A 22861-nucleotide genomic window follows, 5' to 3' on the forward strand; every position below is an offset into this window, starting at 1 on the left:
CAGTGCAGGGCCGTCTTGCAGCAGATGTGACGATGCACGAGGCAAGGGTCAAGATACGGTCGAGATCGAACGGCCTGTATACATGGACCCCACTATTTATTCGCGAGTTGGTTGAAGGGTTGACGAGGTACCTACCTGTAGGCGCCAATCACCACGTATTAGCATGTACTTTCTGATGCCAATTATCCCGCGAAACCCCCCCACCACGGCAACGTTCGTGCAGGAGGGGTGTTGTGGCGGGTTTCTGGCAGGTTTCTGGCAGCTTACGGAGCAAACATGGCCAAACATCCACTGTAGCGGTCCATCTGACCGCTGTAACCGTTGTCGCTGCGTCGACTCTCCGAGACTGGTCCGGATTCGGCGGCGGGGCACCACACATTGATGAAAGAAAGTGTTGAATCACGACGACTTTTTCTTCGAGGTCTGCAACTTTCAGCATCGACGGGCGCCGCGGCGGACACGACCAATTGAATATTTTCGGTTCCTCGCTGTCTTGAGAGACAACCACTCACGGATAGAGTCCTCGGAAATACGGGCTACCACCGTCATGGCTCCCGCAGCGTGCAATTCGATATCATCTTGCGTCTCCCCCGACTGTCCACCAGACATCCGCGACGTCCTTGACCGTGCCTGGGACCATGACGTCGCCGGCCTGAAGAAACTTTTGGATATTCGGGGCAGAGCTAGCGTTCAGGATCCGACGACAGGCGAGACGCCCCTCCACGCCGCGATTCGATCATGCGGGCCAGCCATCGATCAAGACGGCGCGGACGACAACTGCGTCGAGAAGGCTAGGGAGACGTTGCAAGAGCTCTTCTTTTCAGGCGCCATATGGAATGATGTCGATGCCAACAACGAGACGCCAGGATGCGTCGCCCAACGGCTGGGGTGCAGGGCGTTGTACGACATGTGCGTGGATGCAGGCGTCCGGGCGGAACTCCTCTTTGCTCTCATGGAGGGGTACGAGGAGCTTTCCTCGGATTCCGAGGCTGGGGAGGAGGCCGGAGGTGAGACTGGAGAGGAGGTATCCGACGAGCATGGGGCTTCTGGTTTGGAAAGCCAAGAGGACGCCGACGTAGTCGGTCAAGAGCACCGCAAATTTGTGCCTCCTGATGCGAAGGAGAAGCCTGTCACGAGCGAAGAGTATCTTCAATCATCACTGACATTCGAATCCGGGAAGCTACTAGACTCGGACATGAACGGCGTCATGATGGCTTGGGAAACAGACATCATGCGCCGCTCCGTTGCCTCACTTATACCCGATGCCCAGCCCGGGAAGCGCATCCTCAACATTGGCTTCGGCATGGGCATCATCGACGGTATGTTTGCCGACCTGAAGCCCTCGCGCCATCACATTATCGAAGCGCACCCTGCTGTGCTCGACCTTTTCACCAAGCAAGAGTCCAAGTTTGGCCCCAATTGGGAACAGAGCGCGCCCGAACAGGGCGCGTACAAGGTACACGCTGGCAGGTGGCAGGACGTTGTACCGAAACTCCTCGAGGCCGGCGAGCTCTATGATGCGATTTACTTTGATACGTTTGGGGAGGACTATGCGCAACTGCGCAACTTTTTTACCGAGCATGTTCCCGGCCTGCTGGACCAGGAAGGGCGCTTCAGCTTCTTCAATGGGCTGGGGGCCGACAGGAGAATATGCTACGATGTCTACACCAAGGTTGTCGAGATGCATTGCGCTGACGCAGGCATGGACCTCGAGTGGGAGGAGATTGATGTCGACATGTCCAACCTGAAAGAAGGTGGAAAGGGCGAATGGGAAGGCGTTCGGCGAAGGTACTGGACGTTGGACAAATACAGGCTGCCAATATGCACTTTCATGGGTTAGAGCAACCTCATTCTGGTGGTTCCCGTAAGAGCCAACATCAATTTTACATCATTTCGCCATATGGCTTTGGCTGCCCGCATCATTCTTCGTCAACCCCTGTTTGGTAGGCCACTCGGCGCAATCCACGAAAGCGATGCCGCCATTCCTTACTTGAAATTCTCAGGATGCAGTATACCCGCCATATTCCCAGCCTTGACTCTCTTCAGAGTCAGCGCGGCAATGAGCGCGGCGCCGACGCCGCTACCGTCTTCCGCGGCAAGGATTTCGATGGGATCCTCTTCGTTGGTGTTGGTCCTCTCGGGCCAGTCAAGAATCTCGCGGAGGGCCTGTGCGCCTCGAGCCTTGAAGTGAGGGTACTTGTTGAAGACGGAGCCGTCAGCGCCGACGTGGCAAGACTTGTAGCCCTTCTTCTTGCAGATGGCGGCGACACCGCAGGCGGACAGACGGGCAGCACGGGTGCCAATGAGCTCAGCAAGGCGTCGAATGAGCTCCAGCTCAGGCCGCGTGCAAGAAATGCTCAATTTGGACGAGAAAAGGTCAGACGTCTCTTGGAGATTCTCAAACGGATCCCTGGCCAACATTAGCAGTGCCCCTGAGAGTGTTATAGCCATTCAGGCTTCCTTACTCCTCGATGGCGGACAGGAATGAAGAGTCCAGCGTGTACGCTTTGCGCAAATGAGATATGTCCTGGCCCTCGAAAATGTGCACGTCTTTGTTGTCGTGAAGGTCCACCATGACAAGCCGGAAAATCTCGCCCAGATAGAGACCGGCAATCATCTTCTCGAAGGCCTGCTGACCAGGGCGAGGAGAGTCGCGGTCGATGGCCTTGTCAAACTCGGTCCTGGGAAGAACCTTGTGCTCGTTGTCAAAGGCGCCCCATTCGCAGTTGATGGCCATGGGAGTGTCGGCAGGGAGGTTCATGTGAGAAAGCTTTGGGATGGAGCCACAATCTTCCATGTAAGCCGCGTTGCAGCCGGTTCCAAAAATGCAACCAATCTTCATCTTGGTGTCGGTGTATGCGGAGGCAATCAAGGTTCCGGTAGTGTCGTTAATCAAAGCTGTCAACTTAATAGGAACCCCCTGGTTGTGTTCAGCGATGGTTCCGTCAATTCAGCTCGGGACACTTACACGCTTCGCGAGAGCAGCCTCAAACATGGGTACAACGTTCTCGCCCTCAACGCCCGCAATGTCAAATCCTTTGGTCCATCGCTGAAGAATTCCAGCATCGATGTGGTCCTGGGTGGCTGGGTAGGAAAAGGTGAACCCCAGCGGTAGGGTTTCGATGTTTGCACAGTCACCGTGGTGAGTCTCGACAAACTGGTACAGGCAGTCGGCAATGTACTCCCAGAGCTCATCGCTGTTGCCAGTTTTGAGCTCCTCGGGCATGCGGTACTTGGACTGGATGATGTCGAACTCGGATTTTCGGTCCGTCAAGGTGATTTGACAGACTCGCAGGTTGGTGCCGCCCATGTCGAGGGCAAGGAAGGTTCCCGTCTCATGGCCATCAGGAAACGACATGACCCAGGTAGGGTTCATGGGCTGGCCTCAGGTCAGAAGAGGTTTTCGCAGCCCCTAGCTTTTATTTCACTTACGATACTGCCGCCTTCCACACTCAAGCCTTGACCAACCACGTCAGCGCATGCCCATTCATCGGATTGCTAAGTTCACCCTACCCTTGGCCAGTTCCGAGACGAAGTGGTCGGTAATTTCCTTGAGCTTGTTCTTGTCGACAGTAAAGAGGTCCTCTAGCCTCTTCACCTGCTCGAGGAGATCCTTGGGGATGTCCGCCTTAGACCCTGACAAGTTGGGTATTTCGTCAGCAACATCTCCAGATCAAAGATGTGTAAAAGAGTTGCTTCAATCCGCTCTGCAGAGACGCCCCATACACAGTCATTTGACAGAGGGGTAGGTCGGTTAGTGGCATGCTTCCGGTAGAGGCACCATGCAGTTGGGCACTACTGGCTCCCAACAATGGGCACATTTCTCAACGTGAACTCCGTCCTTGCCGATTCCAAGGGGCTTGGCCCACGACATGTCCCTGAGCGCGACAGGTTGTCGCATGTGGCCCAGCTGTACATGCGGGGGTTTAGACAACGAAAAACACCAATGGAACGGGGACAGCGGCCATCGGCAGTAGCATGATGGACGTATTCGATGCCATCGAGCAGAAGTCTTGATTGGCATTGCGGCAGTTCACCAGCATCCGCGGCCACCGAACATATTCCCACACACAGGCAGAATGAAGACGCGGTCGGCACGCGCAAAATACCGATGGGCGGGCATTGAAATGGACGGGGAGCAACTTGAATATATAAGCATAATAATAAAAAGCATAACGTACCCTTCCTAGCTGGCTGTGGGCGAGGTCCCAGACCAACCATTTTGGCAGAGAATGGCGGGGTTTGGAGGGGTAGCTGTAGTGTTGAGCTGTTGAGGAGTTGAGAGCGGTTAAACGACACGCCGGCAGGTGGAGGAAATGGATGCAATAGGAGCACAGAGGAGCTCTAGGGGGCTTCGGTCTCGGAGGTTTGTATCTTGAATCAAGTATGAAAGTAGATGCCGGGTGGCGGTGCGAGATAGCAAGGTAGGAGAGTGAGGATGGGGGACGAATATCAAGTTTGACCGCTCATCATGGAGCTCCAATAACAAGCCAAAGGCTATGGGACTAGCAATACGTTACCACGATGCAAGGAGTATGTACTTACTTAAGTACACCTACTTGTACTCCGTGCCCCAAGCCACTACGTAAGTACTCCGTAAGTGATAGGCAGAGGCACGGAGTGCTCCGTATTACTTAAGTACAAGTAATACTATACTTAGGTACCTAGTACCAAAGGGAGCCTGGTTCGACAATTAAGTACTCCGTACCAAGAAATATACATGTACAACTAAGTACTTGTACTGTACGAAGTACAGGGAGTACGTAAGTACAGTAAGTAGGTGGACAATGTAATACTTGCTTGTACAGTACGGATGTGTGTAGTAATAATCGACGCAACGCATTGTTCGCCTCGACCACCATGGGCGGTTCATGACTTGTTCGCTGAGGCAGCGTTTGCAACACGCCAAGTTATATCGCGTGCTTCTACCTCTCTAGTTTAGCTCGTCAAGCAGGCGGCAAAAGGAGAAAACGGTTGCCAATTGCTGAACGGAAGCCTATTCCAGATTGCATTTCGATTGCGGCAAGCTGCCTGGATATGTATATTACGGTTATTACGGAGTACCTCCTTGAAAACATCCGTTTTCACTCCGGACCTCCCATATTTTACTAGGTACCGTACCTGCCCTGAAATAATGGCATACGTGCCTTGAAAGACACCCAGTAATACTACACGTAAGAGGTACTAGAACTTTTATGCATAGTACTTGTAGGTAGTGCTGCCGTAATCTGGTAGCTGACAGCTCTCGGTGCTAGTTCAGTGCCTCTGTTTGTAATTACCTGCAGGACTCCGGAGGTGTAGCAGGTACGTGTGTGTGCTTGGACTTGTTTGGTGTACTCAGTACTTTGTACTGTACTGTAAGTACAGTAAGTACGCAGTAATACTGGTAATAGTGCACAGAGAACTTAAGTACAACGTGGCAAGCATAGGTAAGTACTTACAGTACCCACCTAAGTCCAGTACTTACTACCTAGTATACTGCAAGTACTGTGCAAGTACTTAAGTACTCCATAATTACTTGCAAGTACATGTACTTGTACAGAGTACTGTACTTCAGAATTACTTGGTGTACTTACTGTACTTAAGTATGTATTCGTGTCTCCGGCAGGCGGAGTTACCTACTGCCGGGGCTTTCCCGTTATGGCCCTGATTGGCCAACCAGGAGCTCCTTTTCCAAAGCTTGCCCTGGCTGAACAGCAACGTATGCTTTTCGGGCCTGAGGTCTGAGCTTGCGCTGGGTTGTCGACGACCTCACCACCCACATCAAACCGGACGTCCACAGTCAATGTGTGTCCGTTTCGCTCATTCGTCAACATGAAGCCCTTGTCAGTCGCATCGGCGATCTTCGGCCTCTTGGCAACCTCTGCAACTGTCAGCGCATCTCTATCCACCTCTTCCAAGATCCAACTCCCCAGCGATTTCCTGCCGCCCCAAGTCTTGAAGAACGCCAATCTCGTCCACATCATCTCGCTCAAGAAGAACTACGTGAAAGAGCAGGTCAATGTCCTCGTTGAGAATGTCTCCAACGAGCCTCAAGATGAATACTACCTGCCTTTCACCGCGGACCAGATGTCGAGGGTTGGCGGTTTCGAGGTGAACGACCGCAAGGATGACAACGCCGGTCCCTTCGTGGTTGAGGAAGTTGAGTACGACCCAAGCAGGTTTGTATTGCCCGGAAGCTTCCATGTCACGAACATTTCGATGACCGACCCATCAGTGACATGCAATACTACCGCATTCAGCTGCCTGCTCCCCTCAAGCCTGGCAGCCAACAGACGCTCGGCATCTCCTTCTACTACCTGAAAGCGTACACGCCTCTGCCCGCCTCCATTTCTCAGAATGACGTTCAGTTCCTCGTCTACGACTTCTCCCTCATCGCCTCGTCCGCCTACCCCACGACGAAGCAAAAGACCGAAGTCAAGGCGCCGTCGTCAAACATTCCAGATTACACGGCGATCACGGGCGAGAAAGCGTCGGAAAAGTTCCCTGTTGTGCAGGGCTCCAAGCTTATTTATGGCCCTTTTACCGAGAAATCCCCCGGTGACGTCTTTCCCGCGCAAGTTCGAGTCGAATTCAGCAAGCCGGTCACGCACGTCTCGAACCTCGAGCGCGATATCGAAGTGAGCCACTGGGGAGGCAACGTCGCGTTTGAGGAGAGATACACGATGTACCATCGAGGTGCGAACCTGTCGAAACCCTTTAACCGTGTTGATTGGGCCCAAGCCAGGCATGCTGGGACCCCCACCTCGGCGTTGCAGGATATTCGCGTCCCGCTCCAGGTGGGAAGCATCGATCCCTACTTTACCGACGTCATTGGCAACGTGTCGACTTCCAGATTTAGGAGCAACAAGCGCGAGGCATTGCTTGAGCTCCAGACGCGATACCCCATTTATGGTGGTTGGAAATATCCCTTCACCATCGGGTGGAACTCCAACGCAGCCAGCTTGGTGCGCAGGACGCCTTCCGGCGGCTACGTCCTAAAGGTCCCGTTTCTCGAGGGGCCCAGACAGGTCGAGGGTGTCGAGTATGAGCGCATCAACATTCGTGTGCTGCTGCCAGAGGGGGCCACGTGAGTCGTATCGTCCTTGATGACGGAACAAAATCTGACGCCTAAGCTCGCAGGAACGTCAAGGCATTCACGGGCGTACCGGAATCGGCCATCACCGAGTACTCGGTTGGTGTCCATAAAACCTTCTTGGACACGGTTGGTCGAACATCGGTGACCATCAAGGCGCGAAACCTGGTCGATGAGTTTCGGGATCGCGACATCATCATCACATACAATACCACGCTCTTTGGAACGCTGCGCAAACCTGCCGTCGTCTTTACCAGCATGTTGGCCGTGTGCTTTGCCGCCTGGGCAGTCGGCCAAGTGAAGCTAGGATTCTCCTAGAGTGCAGTTGAGCGAGGTGATGACCACCTAAACGGTTGGCGGAATGTTGGGGCCACGTTGTGCAATGTAACATCATCCGGCGTCTTAAAATATAAATTGACAGATTCTTGAGTCGATTCCTCGCCGCATGCTCGTCGACGCTCACGTCCAGGGAAGACAATACGGCGTACGTGCCTTGGGTGGTAAGATGCCGAGCCTACAGTATGTGGCAAAAAGTATTTGCCCACCATTAGGTACCACATTCCAAGTCTAATCAAATCTAATCATTGTCGTTAGTATTGTAGCAATTCAATAGCTACATGCGCATCAAACGTAGCAATAACAATGCCTCAAAGCAGCCGTAACGATGCCTCGAGGGAAGGAATTATCGCAGCAATTGCGATTACGGATTTGCAAGCTACGTCTCGAAGGACGAGTCGATAGATTCGTTATCTTCGAGGTTTAGAAGCTGATTGATACAATGCCCCATTGCGTTGAGGCTATTATTGCTGCAGTAGAGGGGTGGTAGACGAAATATTTATTGTTATATTACTAACAAAATAGATTAGGTTTGAATGGACTTGGAATGTGGCACCTAAACAGGAGCAAATACTTTTTGCCCCCCAACTGTACGAGATGCTGCGTGGTAGGGACTGGGTACCTGCTACTGGGTGATCACCCTCCGAGGCATTAGGTACTAGGTAGGTACTGAACCGGACGTCCAGGGGTTGCGGTTTGACTAGCTGTATCCGCTGGCCAAAATTGCTTTTGGCTGGCGCAGCGGAGTTTGTGAGCGAACGTACTGTTATTACTGTATGTATCAAGCCGGCACCAGCTGCTGAGGGGCCATGCATGCCCTATTATTACCAGCAGAGCTCACAACTGGACAGCGATGTACATCCATCCGTACCTGGGTGGTGGGTAATAATAGTGTGTCCATTACAATGCGGAGCACCCAAGTACAGGTAGTTAGTTGTACAATGAATCACTAAACGTACAAGTATATTTGCTGCCCTGCGTCCATCGTCCCTTGTGTCGGCAGGCCCTGTGTCTCGGTTCATTTTGCTTCATCACGCTCACTCCTCTCCCACCTCCAGCATCCTTTGCTGTTCGACGAAAATTGCCCTCCTACTCCTACATACCTATACTGCGAATCCGTACAACTGAGAAACTTGCCCCCGAAATGTGTTTCTGGGGTGAGCCAAATACGAAGTATTACTATCATGAGGAAATAATTCCGGCACGACGGCACAGCGGCCACCATCATCACCACCACCATCGTCACGGCCATTCACCACGGGCGAGCTACACAAGCGTGACGAGGCATCGTCACAGCACCAGCAGTCCGATAGTCGGCGATGCATGCTTTCGTCCCGCGCCGGGGGCCATTGTCTATGAGCGAACAACCACGAGGTATTAGACGAAGGCTTGCGCAGCAGCGTCGGGGAGTGCAGGAGACGAGCCGGGCGGGGTATGGATCCGTATTCCGTCAGGTCGTTGCCCTCGAGACGAAAACGTGGCCAAGATGAAAGGTTGTTTCGCCGGTGTAGCATGTCACGATGGGGAATCTTGGAAACTCTACTCCGTACCATCATGGCCAATGACGACGTATGGGGTGACGCGTATTCGGCAATTTCGTAGCAAGGTCGTGGAGGACCAAGTAATAGTGGTGCGAATCTTTGGCTTTGCTTGCCGAGCCTTCCAGGCTGGCAAATGTTTGGTTGACGGGCGGCCCCTCTGGCTTCTTCGGAATGGCAGTTCCATTCACGTTGTCATGTGCTGTTTTTACATTCCATCAGCGGCGCTGAAACCCACCAGCCGCTCATTCGGTGGAGGGGGGCGGACAAACCCGTGATAAAAACAGGCATGCAGACAATAACGACGAGGTCAGTGCAGTTCTTTGGGTAACCGCTGAGGCGGATAGGTCTGTGGTTCAAGCGACTACTTGGACTCTCCTGCCTAGCTTTTTGTGTCACCCTCCTGGCGGGGTTGAAGCTTCTTGTTGCATGACATCATGGCGTAGTCCTGTCATGTCGTCACCAACCGCTACAAGATGCTTAACGGCGACTGTAGAGTTGTGAGGAACCTTTTCGATGAAGTATCGACGGCAGGTCATCTGGGGAAACGCTGTGCCTCACCGACACTTCAGCAAGCCTGTTCTGGAGAGCACGTCACGATACTCATTTCAGCCAGGAACGAGCTCTTGATACGTGGTACGTGATGTTTCCACGACTGCTTCCGAATGGCAGGGGCCTCAGAGATCCTTGACACAGCTAACCGGCAGGCCGTGGAAAGTACAGGCAATCTTCGAGGAGCCTCAACGCAAATGTCCCTGCCGCAATAGCAGCCATCGTTCCTCCCGCATGCACAGCACAATGTACGCGCTGCCCCCGGAATTCTACGGCTTCACCCATTCTCCTGTTCCATCCCTCCCCTAGCCTGTATGATGCGCCCGCCACCAGCTTGGAGGGAGAATCAGCATGTCTCCGTCCAGTTTTGATGGTTCCTTTTCTCACTACCTACCCGGTTATCGGCGCAACCAGGCTGACAGCATGGCCAACTCGCCGCCTGCATACAGGAATCGTCCCCTCTCGATCCGTTCGGGTGGCAAGTCCAAGGGCGCCAGCTCCAGCTCGGCCGGCAGAACGAGCTTCTCCCTCAGCTCGCTCCGCGGCCAGATTCAGCCAGAGCTCTCGCGCAAGCTCTTCCGGCTCATCAAATCGGAGAACAGCCTCATCACGGCACACGAGACAGCCGGTAGAGAGCGGCTCTCCATCGCGCAGCAGCTCTCGGAGTGGGGAGAGCAAACGGGCGACGACGCCATCAGCGACGTCTCGGATAAGGTGGGCGTCATCCTGAGCGAGGTGGGCGAGCTGGAGGACACATACGCGCACGCTCTCGACGAGTCGCGCGGTCGCCTCAAGACGATCCGCAATACGGAAAAGAGCGTTCAGCCGAGCCGCGACGGCAAGGCCAAGATTGCCGACGAAATCGGAAAGCTCAGGTTGAAGGAGCCCGAGAGCGCGCGGCTCGTCGTCTTGGAGCAGGAGCTTGTTCGAGCCGAGGCTGAGAATCTCGTCGCCGAGGCGCAGCTGACCAATGTGGTAGGTTGATGCTATCAATCGGATCACGGCGAAGAAGGGTCTTCCCCCGGTTCCGCAGAATGCTAATGATTCATTCTTGCAGACGCGCCAGAAGCTCAAGGAAGCGTACGAAGCCGAGTTTGCCGCCACAATTGAGCGTGCGGAGAAGCAGATTATCCTAGCCAAGCACGGTCGCCGGCTTCTGGCCCTTCTGGACGACACACCCGTCGTGCCAGGCGATGAACGCCAGCCATATCTGCATTGCCAGCAGGCTCGCCAGGTGCTCAACGATTGCGAGGACGACCTCCGGGATTGGCAGCCCGATCAGGAGACGTACCAGGAGTTCCTCGCCGACCAGATGATTGCTGCGAATGCAGCCGGCTCCTTGGACAAGAGCAATTATGAGGGCTTGGAGAAGCAGCAGGAAACGTCTCGAGTCTCGGGGGTGCACCCTGTTGAGGGCGAGTCCAATCAATCTGCCGAGATCGGAGCGTAAGTCCACGCCGATTGGTCGCGTTTTCGTCTCGTATTGCTTCAATCCAGGGGACTCGACAGGCCATGGGAACGAACTCGCACAGCATTCACACGACTGCGTTGATGTTCTTTCAAAGCGTGCTTACGTCGCTTTCGAAAGCTGCACGGCAACGCTTCCAACATGTCTTATTCATCGCAAAGGTTGTTCAGTCGGATTATTCCAGTTGCCCATCTCGCTTCGGCCTAGTGAGATGCCGGTTCCGTGGCCTATTCTCACGTCCAACAGATAGATGTGCGTCCCCTCTCAGTGGGAAGGGGGATATGAATACATGTACGGAGTAATGCCGAGTGCGGATCGTCCATCTGGCATCTGAGACCCCAGCTCGGTTTGGTAATAAGCAGCCATCACAGTCCACTCGCTTCCTTTGCTGTGGAGGCCCACTGGGGGCAGTGCACACAGTACGCGCAACGAGTCGTACTAAATCCGGTGCTTGACCAAACCGACACATTTGATAATAATTGTCAACCCTACTCCGTACTTGCGCAAGAGTACGTCGTCCAAGCCTTTGGGTAAGATGAGCGTAGCACACGCCCACCAACTCAGCTGACTGCATGCCGAGAATGTCACAAAAGATGATTGGCCTTGCGTCAAGATCGGATCGGTCAACCATGATGGAGACTGGCCGGGCCGCCAGCACGTCTCTCATGCGGATGGGGGGCATCAGTCCTGAGTGTGGAAGGGTATTTCAGAACGGCAAGAGATATATTAATACTAGCAAGGCGGGTATCCGAGGTGGAAATGATGATTTTGGCACCCGTCAATCCTGTACTGGTAAAAGTAGGCACAGGTGGATGTGTGAGCCAGCAAGATACTTACAACTATTACTTATTAAGTACTTAGATTCATCAGAAGCAGAGCTCCTATGCTGGATCCACAGAGAGAGCTACTTGTAAGTACTGTACTGTATTAGATGTAATTACTTGCTTTCAGGCACTTGTACTGCAAAAGGAGTTGTGCATGCATACATGTATTACTGCACAGTAAACACAGTACATGTGCGGCAAATAATTCTGATCGCGTGCTCCGTAATCCAAGTACCGTACAAGTATTTTCCAGCGGTGCGGTAGGTACCTTCAAGAACAGTACCAGTACGGAGTGCACCAGTGCGGACTGCACTACAATACCCGTACACCTGCATCAGTAATTACATAGTATTAATTAGTATCTTGGAACGTATGTGCAATGTACTATTTGCACTATTCCAGGCTGTACTCCGTACCCCATAACAACACATGTACATGTACTGTACTCCGTGAAGATAAGTACTTACTGCGTACTTACTGTAGAACTACGGATACTCCGTACGGATATTACATGTACATGTACAGTACGGAGTACACTCGGACGAAAGGACAATCAGCAAGGCTTGGTACAGGTATCAATACACTTATGCAAACCGTATTTTACGTGTTCCACTTGTACATGTACACCGTACAAGTACCACCAACGCAGTGAGTACGGAGTACAGTACATGCACAAACGGACAGCCGAGTATGGAGTACGGAGCACCTGAACCTACCGCACTCCTACTGTACGTTCCTGAAATACAGTTAGCAGGTACCTGTAAGGTACAAGTGAGTGCTGCGCCGCCCTGCCGTCCGTCTCCTGCGATTGCCCGCCCCTTCTCTCCAACCGAGGTTTTCCATGTCCCTCCAGGCCACGTTTGCGTACAGCCAGACCCAGCAACGTCTGCGGTGCCTTTTCCCATTATCCGGCCGGGCCAATCACCTTTTCGTCAACTCGCACCCGGCGCGGGGCCCTGCATCAACGCCGACGGTGAGCGCTGCCTACGGTCGCTGCCACCGCCGTCAGATTGGTCGTCGTCGCCCCATGCATCGTTGCGGCGGCAGCAGAACCAGTGCCCTGAGAGCTGCTGCGGCTGCGGCAACGACGGGGTTCCATATGGGTCTACGTGCCCCGCCCCCTCCATCCTACTCCCACCACATCACCGCCCTCTGTTCCTCCCCGTCCTCCCGCATCCCGTCCCAAAGAACGGCGCAAATTGCTCGTCACCTCTCGACTTCATCCGCGTCGTCCGGACAGACCCGTCAACCGCAATCTTCGTTTGCACCCTCGACCCTGAACGCAATGGCCTCTCAGTATAACCTCCGCAAGGTGGGGGCTCCCAACACCCTCGAGCACCGCGTTTACATCGAGAAGGATGGCGTCGCCGTCTCCCCCTTCCACGACATCCCTCTCTACGCCAACCAGGAGCAGACCATCCTGAACATGGTTGTCGAGATTCCCCGATGGACCAATGCCAAGCTCGAGGTGTGTTTCTGCCCATTGCGAGCCCTCCGCTCACGCCAGACAAACCCTGGCGGGGCAGAATCGGCATTGCCGTCTTCTGCTCTGCTCTGTTACCCGTCCCCTTTCGGCACCTGCGCTGACGGCAAACCTCGTACCAGATTTCCAAGGAAGAGGTCCTGAACCCCATCAAGCAGGATATCAAAAAGGGCAAGCTCCGTTATGTCCGCAACTGCTTCCCCCACAAGGGCTATCTGTGGAACTACGGCGCCTTCCCCCAGGTAAGAAATCGGCGATCGAATGTGCCTACCTGCCTCGGCCGTTGCTGATGGGCACCTCGTTCGTCCCGTAGACCTGGGAGGATCCCAACTCCATCCATCCCGAGACCAAGGCCAAGGGTGACAACGACCCGCTTGACGTCTGCGAGATCGGCGAGCTCGTCGGATACACTGGTCAGGTGAAGCAGGTCAAGGTGCTCGGAGTCATGGCTCTCCTCGACGAGGAAGAGACTGACTGGAAAGTCATCGTCATCGACGTCAACGACCCCCTTGCCGCCAAGCTCAACGACATCGAGGATGTCGAGCGCCATCTGCCCGGTCTTTTGCGTGCCACCAACGAATGGTTCCGCATTTACAAGATTCCCGACGGCAAGCCCGAGAACCAGTTCGCCTTTACTGGAGAGTGCAAGAACAAGAGGTCGGTCTGCTCCGTTCCGTCGCAGATGCATGGCAATTCGGTGACTGACTAGCCTTCAGCTATGCCATGGACGTTGTCCGCGAGTGCGCCGAGGCATGGGACCGCCTCATGACTGGAAAAGCCCCCGCAGGCGAGGTTTCCACGTACGTCACCCCCCCTTCCTCCCCGCCGTGTGCCGATTCTGATGCTCGCAAAGTGCCAACGTCTCCGTCGCCAACTCGACGAACCGCCTTGCCCCCAACGAGTTGCCCGCGCTCCCTCCCAACCAGGAACTCCCCCCCGCCAAGATTGATAGCTCCATCGACAAGTGGTTCTTCATCAGCGGTGCTTCCGCCTAAAGGAGATTCTCACCATCAAGGGTGGAACAGCTGCCAGGGACAGGTAGAGCGGGACCGTGCAACATGCCGCCAGGCGTGACGTAAAAGAGGGTTTGGACTGGTATGAGAATACTGTATTCGTACACGTTCAGCTGTATTGAATAGCTATTTCGCATAGCCCCACTCGTGGAAATGCAGAGGATGCATGCTATGAGTACTGGAAAATACAGGAAATTAATCCGCAAGGTCCGCCGCTTTCTGCAGTTGTCGGGAGTGTCGGTCGGCTTCCTCGACGAGGCCCTTGACATTGATCTTCTCGCAGTTGAAGTCCATTTCCTTTCCGTCCTCTGCATCATGTCAATGAGCACACGAGCAGCAGGAATGGTGACTCCGCCAGACATACTGAATTTGATCTTGACGGAGCTCGGCTCGGTCGAGTTTCGGGGTAGCAGAGTAGTGTGGATGGTCATGCCATTGGATCGGGCGTTGGGAGGCAGATAGGTCAGGAAGAGACGCGCCGGTTTGGCGCAGGCCGAGAAGGGATTGAACTTGGCTGTGACTTCGGTCATGAACTTGGTGATCATGTCGGAGGCGGAGGTACGACGCGCAGAGGCGACGACGAGCAGGCAAGTTTGGTGCAGTGTCGTCGTGCTCACCAACTCGTCAGCGGCATGCGCAGTGGTGTCGAGGCCGTGGTGGTCCAGAAAAGGTGCAAGGGTCACGTGCCGCACAACCACAGCCTGCAGCGGGTACGTACCCAACCAAGTTTGTACAAAATATTTCCATGGTTGGCAGCTCGCACTGCTTTCTCTTCCTTCTGCAAGCACCGCCCTCTGGACAACGCCGCGCTTCCATGCTCTCAAACGGAGATTTTCTCTCGCATCACGCCGAGAAAAATCTCGAGTCTCTCTCCTGCCTTTTTTCTTCTGCTTCGGCAGTACAGTCTGAAGGAGGGTTTGCACCACGACGCATGTGAGAAATTCGGAGTACTCTTCACCACACCACCGCAGTCACTTGCACGCAGAGATGCGAGCGGGAGGACGGGTCTGCCCGCGAGGGTTCGGCGTCACTGAACGCCAGCAAGTTGGCATCAGAAATAGCAGGGCCCCTTCCCCCTCCACAGAGATGTGCGAGGGCGCGTGGGGGGGTACCCTATGGGAAGCCATTGCGAAGATTGTGTGTTATCACTTGAGTGCGATGCGTGGCGTGGCGGAAGCCATGATTCGATTCCGATTACTCTGTCCAGAGGGCGGTGCTTCACCTTTTTTTTTCCTCAGGTGAGTCCAAATTTGGGCACCGCATTGCAAGTAGGGATACTGCTAACGATTTGCTACTCCCACCGTGGAGAAGCACTTGGGGGGGGGGGGGGGGGGGAAGGAAGGTATGGAGGCATGCTCGAAGTGGAAGCCGCAGGCATAGCAGGCAGACGGTCGATAGCATAGCCTGAACATTACATGTATTTTACGTCCTCTGAAAGATTGTCTAATTGAGACGGTGTTGAATAATCTTCCTCGGGTGCCTGGCTGCACTCGATTTTCAGAAGTTGTCGTTTCCCAAGTTAGTGCCGCGGTGGCGCCGATACCGCAGAAAACTTAAATGCCCGATACATAAGTCCCCAGTGCCAATCAAGAAAGAGAGGCAACCATCATGATGAGCCTTGATATGAAATGCCAATGGCCATGACGGACTTGTCAGATATGTTCCGCGCAGATGGCAAAATACGTAAGTGTTCTGTAAAAGTAAGTAGCTGCGGCTGGAAGCAATGATTGCGCCTTGTCAGCAGGTTTGCGCAGGCAGGACACGGCTATATGAGCCAATCCAGTCGCAGCGGTCCGCGCCTAAACGTCACGCCCCGGTATATTCATAATTCGGTTAGGGAAGCTGTCTGCTTGCCCGCTGCCACGCGAGGGCTGCGACGACGATCCGACAAGACACCACCGTCACGCTCGAGCCAAACAGCGACGACTTCAAGAGCAATCTATCCCACACGCAGCCGTCTAGACTGGCCGCCTCCACGATGTCTCTTCAAGGCCTGCAGGAGCGCTTGGCAGCTTTGCAGGAGACGACAGCACAACTTCGGGCTCTCGTCGACCGTCTCGCCACTCTCAAATTCCAGCCCGGCTCGGTGCCGCTGGGAATTGAGGAAGAGAACAGTCCGAGTGGCGAGCTCAGTGCGGAGATTGGCTTACTGCTGAGGAGTGGGTTGGAAGAGCAGGAGCTTCTGCGCGAGGAGATCAAATATGCCAAGCCCGAGGGCCACGACAAGGCGAGATTGACCGAAGGCGCCGAGAGACTCGGCAATGAGCTGTCCAGGTTTGCATCTCCGAGCGCCACGATGGCTGCAGGATCGGGCTGACGTTGATAAGCTACCGAGTGGCCTTCCGAAAAGCACGACTAGCCTCGAGAAAGAGATTGGAGGATGCCCAGCGGCAGGAACGGGAACTCCTCATCAGATCGCTGTCCGGTTCCGCATCCGACGCGGCGTCCCCTTTGCCGGGCCATGACGAGTCGCCCACGCCGGCAGTGCACCGTTTGCGACGGCACAATCAGCAGCAGCAGCAATCGAATCTCTCCAGCGAGGACCAGCACACGGTCAGCGTCAGCAGCAACGTGACGACGGCTCTCCGCCGCACGCACGATCTCATAGCGGCCGAGCTGTACCGCAGCGAGTACGCGCACCAGACGTTGAAGGAGTCTTCGGATGCGCTGAAGCAGCTGAACGAGTCGTACCTGTCCCTCGACTCCATGCTCGCAAACTCGAAAGACCTGCTGGGCACGCTGCTGCGATCGCAAAAGAGCGACACTTGGTACCTGCAAACGGCCATGTACATGCTCATGGTGACGGCGGCTTGGCTCATCTTTCGGAGGATACTGTACGGGCCGCTCTGGTGGCTTGCCTGGCTTCCGCTGCGCATCATGTTTGGCGTCGGCACCCGGGCAGGAAGCGCCGTCATGCAAGGAGGTAGCTCCGGGCGGGTCGGAGAGGTGGACGTCGGAGAGCGACCCGAGGTTCTCGTCGAGGGTTTGCCAAACGAAGATCTCCCGACGATGCAAGTGGCACAAGCCACCGACTCGGCTCGCGGAGACGGTGACCCGGACTCCATGACGGAGCAGGTCGGGAACGGCGTGGATGAGGCAAACGAGGCGAGCACGCCGCAGCCCGTCGATGGCGAGTCCGACTCTCACGAGGCGCCGAGGAATACGAAAAAGCGGATGTGGGAGGAGAAGGAGACCGAAAACACGGGAGAAGGCGATCAGGTTCGAGACGAGCTGTGAGGACAGTGGCTCGGGATGGCATCACGTCTATCCACACATTTCTGCCCCCTCCCGTAGTCCAAGCCCGTTGTCGACGAAGCGTATGCAACCTCGGCCCTTGGCGGCAAGAGGCCTTTGCCGCACCAAAGTCCCGTCCGTGTGTGAAGAGGAGCGATGTCACGCTCGTCGAGAGCCTCACGGTTGCCGACCACGACGAGCCCAAACCGAAGACACGTACGGCGGGCCGGAATGCCCCTAGGGTCGCTCTGGCGCGACACGGGGGACGTTGCTGATCCAGGGAATGCCGAGCTTCTTCATCTCGACGGCCAGCTGGAAGAGATAGTCGAGGCTGGCCCGTCAGTCAGCAAGGCTCGCCAGAAGCCGGCATGGTCCCTCGACTCACCTCTCGCATTGGGTTTTGGCCTTGTGGACGTCGTCGCCCCAGACGTAGACGCCGTGCCTCCTCACCAGCACGGCGTACGTGTCCGGATACTCGTCCATGGCAGCCTCGAGGAATTCGGTCAGGTCCTCCTCGTGCGGCGTGTTCTCGATGACGGGGATGCGGAGGGTGTCATGGTATCCGAGGTTGCCCTGCCGGCCTAGGCCTCGGCCGAAACCCTTGATCTGCTCCATGTTGTTGATCTCGAAGACGTTGCTTCCGGCGCCCCGCCGATCCTGCTCGAGGAGCAGGGTGACGAGCACGGCCCACTGCGAGTGGGTGTGGATGCAGCAGCCGGCGCGGCGGCGCGTGAAGGCGGCGAGGAAGAGGGGCGTGCACTGGGACGGCTTGTGACGGGGCGGGGAGCGAAGATATGTGCGGTGCTTGTAGGGGGGTTCCTGGGCGGCCAGGGAAAGGACGTAGATGTCGGTGTTCTTGATGAGCTCCTTCTGGACGCCCGAGGGGGCGATGTAGACGAGGTCGCTTTGTCGACGCAACGGGTCGTCGTGTTACCGTGAGCACCAACATGCCGGGAGACACCATTTGCGGAAGAAGGCGTGCACTCACTCGTCCTTGATGGAGCAGCCGCCGCCGGTGCCGGTGACCCAGCCGAGGGTCCAGAACTTGGCACACAGAGAGGGTATGAGGTTGGCCGGGTGCTCGGGGTCGGTCGAGCAGACGAGCTGCTCGGCGGAATCCGCAGACGCCATGGCCGCGGGGGGGGTGCAGGGTCGATTGACCTCGCGAAGTGACGGGTCCGGATATGTATGAGATGTCCCTCGGGTGGTCAGTGGCGGAGCGGTTCGTGCGTATCGTTTGGAAGGCGATGTCCGGCTGGCCTCGAAGGCAGATTTCGCGCGCCCCCGACGACGGAGGCAACAAATGCCTGCCTGTACCGACTCGCCATGGCGTAGTTGGTGGGGTTGTCACCACGCTTGGCTGAGCAGCCTACCCTATACGGCGGTTTTTGCTCATGGTGCCCCAGGACGGAACAGAACGGAGGACGGATGTTGCCCAAACTGGTGCTTGCGGTTTCTCATGAGGGTTTAGGGGGAAAGGATCACTGACATGTCATGGTTACGAATCAATGAGAAGATGAGTACACCTTGACGTTCAGGGTACGCAATTACTGCGATGGGCCGATAGGTACAGAAGGCTTTTCTGATGGGCTTGTGCCGGTGGGAAAATTTCAGGTCGGGATTCCTATTTGTAGCACTCGGTGCTCGTTACTTGCAATGCACATGGAAAAGCATGGTTGACTCGGCGCTGGACCAAGGGGCTTGTAGTACAGGATGATGCAAAAGTAAGTATCTGGATATTATTTCTGCTTGGGACGCCAGCAACCCGTCCCACCCACGAGCCTGCCTGCACCTACTTGGTATTATATATTTCATGAGCCAAAAGGAAGGCCTGCCTGGAGCAAACAAGCGAGATCCCACGGCTATTTTGCCGGAGCCGAGGCCCAGCAGTGCCCAGCCGGACCCACGCTAGCACATACCAAGTCCGTACAGTATAATTATTGCTTATAATTTCTTTGCAAATTTCGAGAGTGCCTGACACAGGAGTCGTCACGTTTGTTTGGCAGGATTGCACACGCCCAAATGTTCACTCTGGCGCGGTACATGCTACCGCAGACTGATTGCATGACAGCCGCAAAAAAGCGCACCAGTACTGCAGGCCGAAGTAATTACCGCAAGCGATGGTGTCATGCACCCGCCCGCAGCATACTCTGTGCATGTAGAGTACGGATATTGAGCAATGAGATTGCTGTCACCACATCACAGAGTGACGGCCCTTGGTACGCAAAAGAGGCCTGGTGTACAAGTGGCGGTACATGCACTTACGTGGGTGCCAGCACTGGGGTGTTTGCGCCGGCATAAATAGTCGCAAGGTGGCCATTTCTAGCTCCCAAGTGTATTTGTATTAATACGGAGCATTAATACTTACTTGTTCCTGGTCTCCCGGGAGGTGCACGTACAACTACAGTACGTTAAGTAAGGACTCCTGCTTACAGTACTCCGTACTTGGACTGTACTGTAGTTCCAGTACGGAGTACATGAACTGTACAATTACTTGCTTGTCGAAAGTACTCCGTACGCCGTATTGCTCGTACGCCGACGGAGTGCTTGTAAGTACATGCGCTTACTGTCACTGTTATTTGGGCGCAAGCACTGGAGTGTCCAGTAGAGCAATACAAGCACTTGTATGGGTGGCCATGCGCATGGGTCCGTGTTCATATTCATTAATTTATGCTGCATCAACGCGCCCAGGTCCGAAGGGAATAATCAGAATAAAAAGTTGCACCATCGATCGATCGAATATACCTTACCCCATGCCCCAGCGAACGAGAACTGGTACAAGTACTTGATACGCATGCCAATACACATGCACAATACTGACAAAGCACATGCGGCACTACTCCGTACGGGTACTCCGAACTGGTTCGTCGATACGTACAACTAGTTGCATGCTTATATGGGTTCGCCATATATTCATGCGCATGTGCGGAGTAATTACAAGTAGTCGCTCCCCGAAGCACAACGACGACTCAAGTACGTACTTGCAGGTGTACAAGTACTGTAAGTAAGTGTACTTATCCTTACTCCCTGGGTACTTGCTGCACTTTATCGGGTATGTACTTGGGGTGCAAGTACTATCAGTGGGAAGTACTTAGTAATATCACTTGCTGTGCTCCGTACTTGTGCTGCTCCCTGATGTAAGTACTCCGTACACCTGCTGCACATGTACAAATACACACACACGTTGGTGGTGGGTGCCACCAAGATACGTCCACCTTCCGAGCTCATACTCCGAACCCGAGAACGAGATGCAAGGCACCTCTTTGGGCGTATGTACTCCGTACAGCAAGTACGTCCAGTACGTCTGCACCTACAGCACACGCACTCCGCACTCCGTATCCGCATGGAAATAGGCCGTGAAACGCCCAGGCGACGCGCTCGGCGCTGGCCAACTGCGCTTGGACGTGAGCTTGGGGGTTCGTCTTGCGAACGGGGAGGGGCACGGTGAGCGGTCCTGGACAAAGCCGCCCCTTCTTTTCCTCGCACGTCGTGTCCGCTGTTGCCTGGTGGGAACACGTTCACTACTAGATGCATTCGCACATGGCTCGTAGCATCGTTACGTTACGTCGCACCCGTGCACACTTACTCGTACGAGCCGTGCTCATGACTGCCGGTCCCTCCCCCCTGCTGGGCGTCGCCAAGTACATGTACATGTGTACAGCAGTAAGCAAGCATGGGTACCTAGTAGGTAGGTACAGCACAGTCCTGTAATACAGTACAGTTAGTTCATGGAAGTACTGCATTAATACGCCTACGATGGCCAACACTTGCTAAGGCGAACCTCGGGTGGGTGCTGCAAAGTTGAACTACTTATTATTAAGGTATTAAGGTACCTAGTACCTAGTACTAGTACCTTTTACCTCCTGTACTTGCAAGCGCTCCGTACAGGTACAGGTAAGTAAGTACTTGTAGTTTGTCTCCCAGAGATCTCTGCTAGGTGCCTAGTACCTAGACTCACAGTACGGAGTACTTTTGCTTGTACTTACTCCGTATGTGCCTCGACGAACACACACACTTGCATTATTTTTGGCAGCAAGCACTGCAGACTGTGGGCGTGCGGAAACGTATGACACATGACGCCCGTTGCCAGGTGTCTGTATGTATTCACCGTACTTCGCCTGCGACTGGCAACGACGGGCGGATAAGGGTCAAGTCGAGTTGCGCCTTACAGCATGCGCAGGTTGGCGCCTATGTGTGCATGGCACGGTGCAAGCGTACACGTGTATGCACCTGTATTACCTCGTCCATGCAGAGCGTGGCTGGAGACTGGTTACCGAGTAATACATGTACGGTCCTTTCGTCTCGAAAAACCGTTGCTCATGTCTCGGCCTGTCCATCATCTGGACCCTCGGCATGTTGTTCGCCAAGCTCAAACTCCGATTGTGCATGCACTCCGTACGCCGAGGTGCGTTGCCTCACATGGACTGGGTGCACGCCAAGGATTGCCCTTTGGTACGGAGTGCATCTGCTGGCACACCACTCGCGAGCACACCAACGAGCGTCGTACGCATACGGGTACATGCAGAGGCGCCGTACGTGCATGGACAGACCCGACTTGGGCGAAATGAGCACTCGATTTCTTGGATGCCGTTGGCGGTTGAACTTTAGGACGGCGTCTGGGTAAGCAACGCATCGTGACCACCAGTCTCATGTACGCGGACTGCCACGAGGTCTCGTATTCATCAATATATTTGTACATGTACGCATGAATCCTCGTACGAGCGAGCGCGTACGCGGATGCAAGGTGTACGCTGCAAGCAACTGCTCTGTGCGTACCAGTCACCGAGTGAAGGCGTACTGTACGGATACGGAGAATTGCTCTGTATGGAAACGACGAAAGGCTCGGAGCAGCAAATACTTGTAGTGTTGATGATTGCTACCTGGTACGGAGTATTAGTAGCTAAGTCCTGTAATTACTACCTGTACTTGTACTTCGTACAGAGTACTGTACTGTAAGTATTACTCCGTAGAGGCATCACCGAATGAGCTTGTAAGCACTCCATGCACGTGTACATGCACATGTACAGTACGGACATGCGCAATAATACTCAAGTACAGTACATGTGCAGGTACTCCGTACATAATAATACATGTAATACTCGATGGATGTGCGCTTGGTTTGTCGTGATTTGCGCCTCCACCTCCGGGTTATGCTTATTATGCAGAGCGGATAGGGCGCACCTGTAGACACCTGTAGTCACATTGTATTATTCTGTACTTTGTGCAGCCTAGGTACAGAACCTATGAGACTGGCACTGCGGATACAACGTAACAAAGCACTCCGTACCTGTACTTAAGTACATGTACATGCACACCTTCATGTACGCCACTGTACCGT

At 54.6% G+C, this 22861-nt stretch overlaps 8 protein-coding genes across 8 annotated transcripts; 5 read left to right on the forward strand and 3 right to left on the reverse strand.

Moving 5' to 3' along the window:
- Nucleotides 1–547: 547 nt before the first annotated feature.
- On the forward strand, nucleotides 548–1840 carry DCS_04717 (uncharacterized protein; the record flags this gene model as incomplete). The annotated part of the gene is made up of 1 exon (XM_040802023.1): nucleotides 548–1840. The coding sequence occupies one exon, from the start codon at nucleotides 548–550 to the stop codon at nucleotides 1838–1840; it is 1293 nt and encodes a 430-aa protein (XP_040657056.1).
- A 146-nt stretch (nucleotides 1841–1986) lies between these two features.
- DCS_04718 (hexokinase) lies at nucleotides 1987–4221 on the reverse strand (the record flags this gene model as incomplete). The annotated part of the gene is made up of 6 exons (XM_040802024.1): nucleotides 1987–2410; nucleotides 2466–2920; nucleotides 2969–3379; nucleotides 3433–3458; nucleotides 3514–3636; nucleotides 4182–4221. 6 exons carry the CDS (start codon nucleotides 4219–4221, stop codon nucleotides 1987–1989), a joined length of 1479 nt encoding a protein of 492 aa, XP_040657057.1.
- Nucleotides 4222–5814: 1593 nt separating this feature from the next.
- DCS_04719 (oligosaccharyltransferase alpha subunit) lies at nucleotides 5815–7393 on the forward strand (the record flags this gene model as incomplete). Its single annotated transcript, XM_040802025.1, has 3 exons — nucleotides 5815–6161; nucleotides 6218–7069; nucleotides 7123–7393. The coding sequence occupies 3 exons, from the start codon at nucleotides 5815–5817 to the stop codon at nucleotides 7391–7393; spliced, it is 1470 nt and encodes a 489-aa protein (XP_040657058.1).
- Nucleotides 7394–9924: 2531 nt separating this feature from the next.
- On the forward strand, nucleotides 9925–10951 carry DCS_04720 (sphingolipid long chain base-responsive protein LSP1; the record flags this gene model as incomplete). Its single annotated transcript, XM_040802026.1, has 2 exons — nucleotides 9925–10476; nucleotides 10559–10951. The coding sequence occupies 2 exons, from the start codon at nucleotides 9925–9927 to the stop codon at nucleotides 10949–10951; spliced, it is 945 nt and encodes a 314-aa protein (XP_040657059.1).
- Nucleotides 10952–12634: 1683 nt separating this feature from the next.
- On the forward strand, nucleotides 12635–14271 carry DCS_04721 (Inorganic pyrophosphatase; the record flags this gene model as incomplete). Its single annotated transcript, XM_040802027.1, has 5 exons — nucleotides 12635–13261; nucleotides 13399–13518; nucleotides 13590–13933; nucleotides 13993–14076; nucleotides 14130–14271. 5 exons carry the CDS (start codon nucleotides 12635–12637, stop codon nucleotides 14269–14271), a joined length of 1317 nt encoding a protein of 438 aa, XP_040657060.1.
- Nucleotides 14272–14484: 213 nt separating this feature from the next.
- On the reverse strand, nucleotides 14485–14834 carry DCS_04722 (54S ribosomal protein L44, mitochondrial; the record flags this gene model as incomplete). The annotated part of the gene is made up of 2 exons (XM_040802028.1): nucleotides 14485–14597; nucleotides 14654–14834. The coding sequence occupies 2 exons, from the start codon at nucleotides 14832–14834 to the stop codon at nucleotides 14485–14487; spliced, it is 294 nt and encodes a 97-aa protein (XP_040657061.1).
- Nucleotides 14835–16267: 1433 nt separating this feature from the next.
- Nucleotides 16268–17526, forward strand: DCS_04723 (Sec20 domain protein; the record flags this gene model as incomplete). Its single annotated transcript, XM_040802029.1, has 2 exons — nucleotides 16268–16563; nucleotides 16617–17526. 2 exons carry the CDS (start codon nucleotides 16268–16270, stop codon nucleotides 17524–17526), a joined length of 1206 nt encoding a protein of 401 aa, XP_040657062.1.
- Nucleotides 17527–17760: 234 nt separating this feature from the next.
- DCS_04724 (APAF1-interacting protein) lies at nucleotides 17761–18654 on the reverse strand (the record flags this gene model as incomplete). The annotated part of the gene is made up of 3 exons (XM_040802030.1): nucleotides 17761–17854; nucleotides 17909–18427; nucleotides 18512–18654. 3 exons carry the CDS (start codon nucleotides 18652–18654, stop codon nucleotides 17761–17763), a joined length of 756 nt encoding a protein of 251 aa, XP_040657063.1.
- Nucleotides 18655–22861: the final 4207 nt, after the last annotated feature.

This window comes from Drechmeria coniospora, chromosome 02, assembly GCF_001625195.1.
Source record: "Drechmeria coniospora strain ARSEF 6962 chromosome 02, whole genome shotgun sequence".
NCBI classification, from domain to species: domain Eukaryota; kingdom Fungi; phylum Ascomycota; class Sordariomycetes; order Hypocreales; family Ophiocordycipitaceae; genus Drechmeria; species Drechmeria coniospora.